Source organism: Sturnus vulgaris, chromosome 26, assembly GCF_052056855.1.
Source record: "Sturnus vulgaris isolate bStuVul1 chromosome 26, bStuVul1.hap1, whole genome shotgun sequence".
Classification (NCBI taxonomy): Eukaryota; Metazoa; Chordata; class Aves; order Passeriformes; family Sturnidae; genus Sturnus; species Sturnus vulgaris.
Window position 1 is genome coordinate 3,391,228 of NC_142268.1, and position 11,119 is coordinate 3,402,346.

General features: G+C 56.5%; 2 protein-coding genes and 1 long non-coding RNA gene across 6 annotated transcripts; 1 reads left to right on the top strand and 2 right to left on the bottom strand.

The window, feature by feature from the left end:
* Positions 1-520: 520 nt before the first annotated feature.
* LOC106857167 (ectoderm-neural cortex protein 1-like) lies at positions 521-4,494 on the bottom strand. Its single transcript, XM_088178971.1, has 3 exons — positions 4,401-4,494; positions 1,994-3,798; positions 521-1,061 (listed from the first exon to the last, which is right to left on the bottom strand). The coding sequence occupies exon 2, from the start codon at positions 3,781-3,783 to the stop codon at positions 2,014-2,016; it is 1,770 nt and encodes a 589-aa protein (XP_088035097.1). The 5' UTR covers positions 3,784-3,798; positions 4,401-4,494; the 3' UTR covers positions 521-1,061; positions 1,994-2,013.
* Positions 4,495-6,183: 1,689 nt separating this feature from the next.
* Positions 6,184-8,875, top strand: LOC148221203 (uncharacterized). The gene is made up of 2 exons (XR_015808462.1): positions 6,184-8,716; positions 8,757-8,875. It is a non-coding gene; the product is annotated as an uncharacterized LOC148221203 (long non-coding RNA).
* PEX11G (peroxisomal biogenesis factor 11 gamma) lies at positions 6,184-8,879 on the bottom strand. 4 transcript variants are annotated; one of them, XM_088178974.1, is made up of 5 exons: positions 8,786-8,879; positions 8,094-8,270; positions 7,838-8,016; positions 7,658-7,708; positions 6,184-7,224 (listed from the first exon to the last, which is right to left on the bottom strand). In XM_088178974.1, exons 1-5 carry the CDS (start codon positions 8,849-8,851, stop codon positions 6,999-7,001), a joined length of 699 nt encoding a protein of 232 aa, XP_088035100.1. In that variant the 5' UTR covers positions 8,852-8,879; the 3' UTR covers positions 6,184-6,998. The 4 variants fall into 4 exon arrangements, with proteins under 4 accessions (XP_088035100.1, XP_088035099.1, XP_014738368.2 ...); XM_088178973.1 differs by having other exon boundaries at positions 6,184-7,227; positions 8,786-8,877; XM_014882882.2 differs by lacking the exon at positions 8,786-8,879 and having other exon boundaries at positions 8,094-8,767.
* Positions 8,880-11,119: the final 2,240 nt, after the last annotated feature.

The window sequence follows — 11,119 nt, forward strand, 5'->3', positions numbered from 1 at the left end:
CCAGCTCTTGCCTGTGCAAGCAGCTCGGAAGAGATGTGACATTGATTTATTTAATTCTGAAATCATGGATCACACCCAAACCATGCTTCTGTGGTGAGACAGTTGGTTGTGCCTTTGGTGCCTGTTTCCTCTGACCATGCTGGTTCCTGTCTCACCTCCTCCCCTTAACAGAGCTTTTCTTTCCCAGGCACTGCCTTCCCCCACCTGGAGCACGCAGCCCTTTGGGACAGAAGGGGCAACACCTTCTCCCATTCTTTTGGATAGTGAGGAAACCCCACTCTGTGGAGAGTGACCAGGAAAGGGCAGAGAATACCTTAATCTTTTGAAGAGATTTGTGTCTCCTTCGAAACTAGAAGGCAGTGTGAGATCTGAGCTTTCCTCAGTCCCAAGTTATAGGGAAGATCTGTGATCTGAAGATCTGAGCCCTTGATTTGGACTGCAGCAGGGAATGCTCCTCACTGTTCCTCCAGGCTGGGAAAACCTGCACCTCAAGCACACAGAACAGGCAAGGGACAAGGGGTGGATTTTACTCGGATTTATTGAAGCAGCTCCAGGCTGAGTAATAAACACACAAAACTGCTGTATAAAAAAAGAAATAAATGTACAGAGCCAGCCCATGGGCAAAGTACTGTCACATGTTCTGCCATCCCAGGCTATACTGCTTGGGTGCTTTGAGTCCCAGCAGTGCAGTCCTGCAGCTGGTCAGGAGTGTCCTTTCTCCTTTCTACTATCACTGAAACCAAAAAGAATCCCTCTGGTTATGGGGATCACATAAGTTAGGAGAAAACTTGGAAACCTTTTGCTGTCTCAAGGGACAGCACAAGCTGCCAGACTAAGGAGGTCCCTCCGTGCCTGCTCCCTCCCTGGCCTCACCAAGGGGATGGATTTGCAGAAGCAATTCAAAGCCAAAGCTGAGTTGCCTTGAGCCCTGCTGGTGCTGATGGGCTCCACGCTGGCTCCCAACTCACAGACTTCCAAGTGGGAGGAGGTGCTCCTGCTGCCTGCATGTTCCATCTGGATCCTCAGTCAAGGGAGGCACTTGGCAAAATCAGGTATGAAGCCTGTGGAGCAGAGCAGAGTATTGTGAGACCAGGGCACAGCAACCCCAGCCCCACTCCTCAGGCCTCAAATCCCAGAGAAATCCCAGCAATGCCAGATGATTTCCCTCTACAGCCAGGAATTTTCTAAAGGTATCACTGGATATTTTATTACAGTAAATAATTTTATTTAGGCAGTACAACTCTTGCAAGGAGAAAAGAAAACCCTGCAGGGTCTGTGATTCACTGGCATCGTTTCTGCCAAAAGCCTTCAGAAAGGTTTAATTCCAGTTGCAAATGTTGAAAGTCAATCTCTGTGTAGCAGAAAAGCAATGGCATGAAAGGGACACCAGGGAATAATTAGAAGCAGAGAAACCCTGTGTTTATACATAGACAAGGCTTGTCTTATAAATGCAATTACCCACCATTCTGGGACTAAATCCCAGCTATAATCTTGTTCTGGCACCAGCTCACAGCCCTGGCGTCCCACAAGACATTTGGGTGCCACTGGCAGATTAAGCGTGGCACCAGGAGGAGGAGGCTGTGCTAAAAGCAGCAGCCGGAGCCGGTGGCACCATGGGGTCTGTCCCAGCTCCTGCAGACAGCCTGCCTGCAAAAACATCGACTCCTCCAGCCTCCTGACCCAGGGACGACACCCAATCCTCGCACACAGCATTCCCCAAAATCTTTGCACAGGCCAAGATGCCAGGTTAAGAGTCTTGTTATTTATACTGAACTTCTCCCTGCAGCGTTTCAGCACCTAGAGAGACCCTTCTCCTGCAGGGAGATCCCACACTAGCAGCCTGGAAGTTTTGGAGCTGATATTCACACAAGGCTGTTCTCTAGGACAACTCCAGTCCGGAGCCATGTGCATCCGCCCCTGAAGTTTTAACCTGATACAGAGGTTAAACAATCCATATAAATACAATCCCTCTGGTTGACCCACAGCCATTTACCTTGCAGGTGCTCGGCACGCTCAGGCAGACAGGTACTTCCAGGTGCTGACGAAGGCGGTGGGGATGAGGGAGTAAGGCACCGTGGTGACGCTGCTCCAGGTGTCGGACGAGGGGTCGTAGCAGTCCAGGGTTTTGCAGCGCTGAGCCCCACAGTAGCCCCCGACCACGTAGAGCCTGTTACCCGAGGTGACAGCGCGGCAGCTGATGCACTTGGCCGTGACATCCCCGAACTTGGACCACTGGAAGGTGTCGCTGTGGAAGCGGTAAGCGGAGCTGGCGGAGAACTCGGTGTCCCCGCCGATGACAATGACGTGGCTGCCCACCACGGCGGCCGCCGTGTAGCGCCAGGGCTGGGGGCAGCTGGTGGGCACCGTCCAGCGGTTCTGGCAGGGGTCGAAGCACTGCACCTTGGGCAGCTTGTTCTGGTTGGCGCTGGTGCCCCCGAAAACAAACAGCTTCATCTTGGCTCCCACCACGGCGGCGTTGCTCACGCCTTCCCGGAGAGGAGCCACCAGCGACCACTTGTCCAGCTGAGGGTCGTAGTGCTCCACTTGCTTGAGGGACACGGAGGGAGAGGCTGGGAAGGCCCCACTCATGGCCGTGTGACCCCCCACCACGTACAGGCAGTGGTCCAGCTCGGCAGAGCCGTGGCCAAACCGCGCCACCAGCATGGGAGCAGCTTTGGCCCACTCGTCGTGGAGGGTGTCGTACACCCAGACGTCCCTGGAAGCGCCGTTCTCGGAGCCCTTGCCCCCGGTGATGTAAACCTTGCAGCCGATGGCGCAGGCACTGCACTCCTTGCGGGGGCTGGGGATGTCTGCACGAGGGATGATCTCGCTGGTTTTATGGTCCAGCATGTAAATCTTGTCACACATGAAGGTCTGGCCCCCGAGCAGCAGCAGGGCCTGGCTGACCTTGCGGGGCCGGGCGCAGCACCCCGTCACCAGGCCGTCGTTCTGCAGGATCTTCATCTTGCAGCGCACGGCGTCGGCCACGATCTCCTCCCCCAGCTTGTGGCTGGTCACCAGCTTCTCACAGGCCACCTGCTTCCGCAGGTAGGACTCGGGCAGCAGCGCCAGGCGGACGGAGCGCAGCAGCTCGGGCAGAACTTCGTGGCGTCGGGGCAAATCATAGCGGATCCAGCCTATAACGGCTTCATAGACCAGCGTCTCATCCTCCACCTCCAGCTCCTCGCTCTCCACCAGCTCCAGCAGCTTGTCTTTGGGCAGGCGGAGGAAATCTTCAGTCTTGCACAGCGAGGTGAAGTTGGCCAAGGCCATCCTCCAGGACAGCTCCAGCAGCCGCTCGCAGCAGTGGGCATCGGACAGCAGCAGCATGTTCAGGCAGTTCCCGGGGTAGAGATTCTTCTCCAGAAAGTCAGCCGAAGCATCCCGGATGTCCTGGAACTGCAGCATGTCCCCGGCCTCCAGCAGGGACTCAGCGTTCTCCTCGTTGATCAGCACCCGGGCTGAGTAAGCGTAGTCCAGCAGCAGCTCCAGCACCTCGGGGTGCAGCGAGTCGTGGAAGTTGACCTCGGCATCTCTGCTCTCCTTCAGGCCCCCGCTGAACATGGCATTGAAGTAGCGGCTGCAGGCGGCCAGGACGGCGCGGTGGCAGGGGAAGCTCTGGTTCCCCGCCCGCAGCACCACGTCGGTGAAGAGGTTCTGCTGGCGGAGCAGGTTCAGTTGGGTGAGGAGGCTGTCGGCGTGGCCCGGTTTGTGGAAGAGGTGGATGTTCATGGAGCCTGAGCTCGAGCGGGATTTCCGGTTCTCGTGGCTGCTGACGGACATAGTGCTGAGGCCGCTCTGCGGGGCAAAACCGGCGAGTCAGCACGGGCAGCGCGGCCCCGGGCCCGGCACGGCCGCGGAGAGGAGCCGGTACCGGCCGGTAACGGGAGCGCGGCGGGGCCGTCCCGCAGCCGCGGGGCACCGACCGAAACGGGACACCCGGAGCTCCTGGACCAGACACCCGTGCAGGGCACGACTCCACCGGGCCTCGCGTAGTACCGGGGAGGGGGCGATTGCGCTGCCGGTGATGCCCGCGCCCAGCCCGCTCCGCGGTCCCGCACCCGGCTCCGCGGGTTCCCACTTGGCTCAGAGGTCCCGCACCCGTACCCGCGGTGTCCTGGACCCACCCGGCTCCGCTGTCCCGCGCCTGACTCAGTTATTCTGCACCCGGCCCCGCGGTCCCACACCTGGTCCGGTTGTCCCGCACCGTCCGCCCTATCTCGTACCCGGTCCTGTACGCGATCCCGCACCTGGTCCCGTACCCGGTTCCGCACGGTCCCCGCTATCCCACAACCGGTTCCATACCCGGTCCCGTACCGTCACCACTATTCCGTACCCGGTTCCACCCCGTCCCCGCTATTGTGTACCCGGTTTTGCACCCGGTCCCCGCTATCCCGTACCCGGTCCCGCACGGTCCCCGCTGTCCCGCACCCGGTTCCGCGCCCGGTTCCGCGCCCGGTTTCGTGCCCGGTCCCGCCCGGTCCCGCTCCGCTCCGGCTCTGCCGCCGCCCCGCCGACGCCGCGTGGCCGCCCCGCGCCGGCCCCGCCCCCGCCCGCCCCGCAGCCAATCAGCGGCCGCGGTGCCCGGCGCTCGCTCTTTGTGAATGGGAGGCGGGGCCGGCCGTGCGCATGCGCCTCCGGCTGCCCCCGCCCTGCCCGCGGGCGGCGTGGCCGTGTCCCCTCCCCACGTGTGCGGTGTCGCCGGTGACCCGCCGTGTCCGCCGGTGTCCCCCGGTCCCAAAACATCGCGGCACGGCCCGGGTCAGCTGCTCCACGGGGCCGGGACGGCGGATCTGAGGCTCCCGAGCGCGGCCGAGCTTTGCGGACGGACTCACCCCGCCATAAAGGGCCATAAACGGGACAGTGCGCCGGGATCAGCAGCGCCTGCCCGCGGCCTTTGGATCCCCGCTGCTGACAAAGACAGGTCGTGGCCCAACAAACCAGCCCTGCTCAGCGAATGTCCTGCATGGAGCCCACCTGGGAGATGTGGAGCCCGGCCCATCATCCACATCACCAACACCAGCGCAGGAGGCTTTCCTCGCCAAGGGAAGGAATTGTCACCCTCTCTCAGGAGTGAGAGACGAGTTGGGCTGATGGTCACATCAGAAGAGTAAAAAACCACCAAGTTTTGGGAGGATTGGGTCTGCCTGCACAAGGTCTTGTGCTAAAAATGAGCGAGTGCTGCCCTGGAGAGGCAGCAGCAGCCACCGCAGGTGTTTAAACACTGTGTGTCAGCAGAGATCAAAACCACCTCAAGAAAAAATACAAATTCCAGAAATTCTGAATTACCCAACTTTGATTTATCTCTGCACGTTGCAGCTTTACCAGCTGCAAATTAAGGTCACTTGTGAAGGAACTGATGAAGTGAATGCACTTAGAGCAGTTTACAGTGTCCTTTCTCTACATTAAAATTAATGCATGATTAAGAGGTTTATTAATTTAGCATCAGAAGTTATGTGGGGTTTCTTGGTTTGGGTTTTTTTGGTTTTTTTTTTTAATTGGCAGAGCTACACTTGTCCTGTGCTGAGCAGTACAGTGAGTCCTGGAGGAATGATTCAGTGGGGTTAAGAATACAAAATAAATCTGATTTAATATTAAAAAACACTAAACTGCAGCAGAAGCCACAACAGAGGGTGACAGGACCAGGCAACAGCCAGAGCTGTCCCTAAGCAGAAGGACTTGGGTGCTCCCCCTCTTCAGGCACGGGGCTGAGAAAAGGAGAGAGAAAACAAGAGTCTCCTCCAGGTAAGCCCTGAGCTGCACCAAAACCTGTCAGTCTGGCAGCAAATCCCCAGCACAGCCAGGAAGGCTTCCTCAGGGACACTGCAGGGTGAAGGTCCAGATAAACACCAAGGACAGGGCAAAGGATAAAGAGTATCCAGGCCTCACTTTGCTCTTTGAACACAGGCAGGACACAGCTGCCCGTGTGCAGGCCGAAAACAACAACACAAACCAAGGTCAAACCTCCTGGAAGTGCAGCATGTGCCATGCTGGGGGCAGGGACACGCAGACTAAGCAAAACTCTTTTCAATGGATGCATTTCCATGGCAGTCAGGCAGGGGCTGGGAATTATTTCAGCAGGAGGAAGGCTGGAAACACGTGCACTAATGCTTTGGAGCTTTCCAGGACCAAAGATAAAGAACTTCTCCCTGTTATCAGGAGGAATGATCACTCAAGGACACCTTTCAAGTATTTGTGTCTTTTATTACTGGTAACGCCCAGAACTGTACTGCAAACCCCACCTTGGCATTGGTTTGATTGCTCCTTTGAAAGGTGATTAATGAATGTCCTGCCTTTTTTTTTTTTTTAAATAAAAAAAAGGTCCGTTGGCAGCTGCCGGAGCCTGGTGGAAGAGCTCCACCCGGCGGCATTCCACAAAGGCACAGCTGGAGCCTCAGCTCCGTGGGAAGTCCAACATTTCTCCTTAAACGGGCAAGGCAGGCTAGGAAGGTTCAGGCTGCTCCCAGTGACAATTTCCTGCCCCTCTCACCTCTGAGAAAACACAACTGTCACAAACAACACCCCTGCTCGCTCCTGTCTGAGCTCTGGGCATCAGCTCTGAGCCCAAACCCCAAAATATCTGGATAACTCCCATCCCTGGCTCAGATGCAGCACCAAGCACCGAGCAGAGAGTGAACTCACAGGATTCATCCCTCTGACAGAACCGTGCCCACTGTGCTCCTTTAAGTAGCAGAAAACACTGGGAGGTTGCATTGATCTTTTGGGACAGATGGAAGCAACTCTTTTCCCCTCATTTTTACCCACTGTAGGAGAGTCTTGATTTTCAGAGGATTCACCTGAATTATTTCCCTGATGAAGAGTGATAAAAATTGTCAGCTGCAAACAATCCCCTCTGCAACAGGCATCTGGATTCCAGTCCCGATTATGGGATATCTGGAATGACAATCATCAACCCAGGAAAGTTAAAATACACCCTGCCTAGGCACTAAAGGCACTTTTACCATGTGAAAACTGGGCTTGTGAAGCTCAGTTATGGCTTAAGCAGCTTCAGAGTTTGCTCCTCTTGATGCCTGGTAAATTCCAATCAGGGATGAGATGGTCCCCAGGAGTCCTACTAACCATGGAGGGAATCTTCCTGCCCAGAGGAATCCTGGAGGCAGCCAGTGGATTGCGTTGGAGAGATCTGCTGTGTCCATGAGGATGCTCAGAACTTCAGCCCTCACCTGGGCTCTCAGTTTCTGCTGGCTCTGAGGTGACGAAGTGCTGCTGGAAAAAAAAGATGATATTAGTGACAGTCCACAATGTTCTATTAACTGTGATGGCTACAGATGAGAACTGACAGATGTGGGTGAGTTACAGGAAAGATGGAGAGGGACTTTGGACAAGGGCATGGAGGGACATGACACAGGGAATGGCTTCCACTGCCAGAGGGCAGGGCTGGATGGGATATTGGGCAGGAATTGTTCCCTGGCAGGGTGGGCAGGGCTGGCACAGGGTGCCCAGAGCAGCTGTGGCTGTCCCTGGATCCCTGGCAGTGTCCCAGGCCAGGCTGGACATTGGGATTGGAGCAGCCTGGGACAGTGGAAGGTGTCCCTGCCATGGCAGGGGTGGCACTGGATGGGCTTTGAGGTCCCCCCCATCCCAAACCATTCTGGGATTGCATCATCAGCTCTACAGCCACGGAGGGAAATCATACCACTTGTGCTGGCTCAGTTTTCTTCTTAACTGGAACAAGATTCTCAGTGATCTGAAAAGAACAGAGTTATTTCTCCAACAGCACCAAACAGAAAGGTTTTTTTATTCTTGCACTAACTGCTTCAGTGAGGAAGAGCACTTCCCACAGCTTTGTAATACCCCGTGCCCATCCCGGCCATACCGCAGGATGCCCAGGAGCAGGGCACAGCCCCACAGCGCCGTGCTCCGCGTCCACCACTTCTGGGAGCCGGCGCGGACGATGCCGACATCCGCCGCCCACGCCAGGTGCTCGCAGGGGTAGTAGAGCTGGTTGGCCACGTTGCAGAGCACCGAGAGCCCCCGCACCAGCGCGTCCTCGCCCTGCGGGGAGCGGCACATGGGGCACGGCCGCGGCACAGGAGCCCGGGGGGCTGCGGGGGCCGCGGGGCCGCGCTCACCTCGGGGCCCAGCCCGTAGCTGCAGCTGTGCCGGAGCATGGCCAGGTCGTCGAAGAGGCGCAGGGCGGTGCGGCAGGAGCTGAGCTGGGCAGAGGCGGCCAGGAGCCCCCCGGGCAGCCCCGCGGGCCCGGGCAGCGCTGCCCCCGCCAGCTGGCAGCCGTAGCACAGCGCCCGGACCTGCGGGCCCCAGGGAAGGTGATGCTGGAACCAGGGCTGGTGATCTCTTTTTTTTCTCTTTCTCCTCTCTTTAATCCTCATTTTTTCTTCCTCTTGTCCTCTTTCTTTCTCTTCTCCTTTCTCTAATTTACCTCTCCCTCTTCAATTTCTCTTCCCTTTACCCAAACCCCATTGCCCTGTGCTCCGGGACTCCCATACCCATTCCCTCCCGCGCGTCATTTACCGGTAAAACTTGGATTGCTTGTGGACCCTCTGCCTTTTGTCCTTCCTTTCCACCAGTGCGGAAAGTATTTAAGGATCTCCCAGGTGCTTCCTTCCCCTTAAGGGTGGGTCGCTACAGCAGAGTCGGGTCCTGTCGTTCACCGCCCGGTACCGGCGGGCTTAGACCCTTCATTCACCGCCCGGTACCGGAGGGCTCAGATTCCCCTCTTGTCATTCACCACCCGGTACTGGAGGGCTCAGACTCCCCTCCTCACTCGCCGCCAGGTACCGGAGGGCTCAGACCCCTCACTCACCGCCCGGTCGCGGCCCCGGTGCGTTTCCAGCGCCGCCACGAGCCCCCCGAGCGCGCCCGCCGCCATGGCAACACTTCCGGGTGGGAAGTCACGTGAGGACGCGGGGCACGCCGGGAAGGAGGCAGAGCTGTCGCCATGGCAACGCGGCCTGGCTGCCCCGCGGCCCAGCCGGGCAGTGCCCGGGGCTGGTGACCGACCGGGGACGGTGCCCGAAAGGGGCTGGTGACCGACCGAGGATGGTGACCGACCGGGGATGGTGCCCGGCTGGGTCCCACTGCCCCTCACGGCCTCCGCACGTCTCCAGCGAATCCTCCGTCAGCCCTTTTCTCACCCGGTTTCCCCGTTCTGAGGGGTTCTAGGCCGGCCCCGCCGCTGCGGTGGTGCTGGGCCGGGCCGGGGTTGATTCAAACAAATCTGGGAAACCCGGCTTTAAGAGGCCCTTGCCGACGGCGGTCCCGTTGTGCCCTGACGGTCCCGTGTTCACATGCACACGGATCTGTCACCTGGGAGACAGGGAGATCTTCCCCTGTGCCACCTTCAGAGACCTCCCAGCCCCCGGCTGAGTGATGGGACGGGAACATTCTGTTTGGAGACAGAAATCGGGTTCTCTCCATCCTCCTACACCTTCCCTACTCAGCACATGACTCCCACCCGCTTCCTCCCGGGCTCCAGTGGATCCAGTGCCTGGGCACAGAGTCACTCTCACACTGCTGTTAATTAAAGCTGTAAGAACTGCTTGGATATTTTGTTTTCTCTTTTTATAGCCGAGTACCACAGAATCCCAGAATATTCTGAGCTGGAAGGGACTGTCAGGGATGATGAGTGCAGCCCCTGTCCCTGCACAGACCCCCCAACAATCCCACCCTGAGCATCCCTGAGAGCGCTGTCCAAACGCTCCTGGAGCTCTGGCAGCCTTGGGGCCGGGACCATTCCCTGGGGAGCCTGGGCAGTGCCCAGCACCCTCGGGGGGAAGTAACCTTTGGAGTAAATCATGATTTGAATAAATCAATCTGATTTTATGGAACAGGTTCATAGCACTAAGCAGAGCCACTCCCAGCCAAGCTTTTGCTGTGCAGCCTCTCCAGTCTGGGACTGGACTTGAGATCCTCGTGGGTTCCTTCTCACTTGGGATATTCAGTGATTCTGATTGTTCTACACTTGCTGTACCCTCAGATGCTGCAGTTGTCCCACCTGATGCACCACATCTTTGTTCCACAGTCTCATGACTCACCTCACTGCAATCTGGTGTCAATCCATTACTTCATTACGTAAAATGAATAAAATTAATAATTTCTGGGACATGGACCAGTGTCTTGATCTTTCTCCATCGCTATGTTTATTTTTAAAAGTTGTTTTACATTTATTTTTGGGAGGAAGGAAAGGATTTTGATCAAAAGCTGTGCTTATGCAACCTCAGGAAGGGATGTGGTTAGAGCTAGTCATGGAAGGCATTCAGAAAATCTTCCTCTGACATTGCCTCCTGTTTCTCAAGAAGTTAAGAGAGACGTCCTTTCATGCCATGGATCTGTGTTTAAGCCATTTGATTTGCTAAATGTGGAACAGATCACAGCTGAATTGGTCTTTTCCTTGGCCCTAAACTTCTGGAACAGCTCCATAACTACCATATGGAGTGATATTCCTGTAATTGCCACATTAATTTCTTCATTTTCCTCCTCATCCTGAGAGTTGTTTTCTGTTTGGGCGAAGGTTTTGAGCAAAGTGCTGACGGCAGAGCCGGCCTTTTCATGTCTTCAGGGGAAATCCACACAGGTGTCTGTGACTGCAGAACTTTCCTGGTGCTGCCTCCTCAGTTACTGCCTCGAATTTAATTTTTATTTTGATTCCATCTGTCAGCAGATGAAAGTTCTGTCAGAACCACGCCAGCTATGCTGGTGCCACACAGGCAGCAGAGGGACTCCCCAAAGTTGTGCTACAGCAGGTCCAGCCTTAACAGGCTTGAATTAACACAGAGGAAGTGGGTTTATACCCAGCAAAGCTCCAGCCTTCCCTTAATTCCCCTTGGAATGTGCTCCCGAGCTACTTGAGATGGACCAGTGAGCACCAAACCCTGTCTGCTCCAGCCTCAGGTGGGAGCAGAGTTGTAGATGAGAAATATTTTGAAGGGAGAGGAAGGACAGGCAACCAAATCCCTAAGCCAGGGAACGTTGAAGGGATGTAGAAGGTGACTGAAGTCCCTCACAGAGGCTCAGAGGAGGAAAACTGTCATGGCTAGAGGTGTCCAGCCAGGATAAACATCTCTGCAGCACCAGCAGAGAGAACTGAGCATCTGCCGGGTACCAGGGACAGAGGATGCTGCAGCTGCCCGGGTGGGGT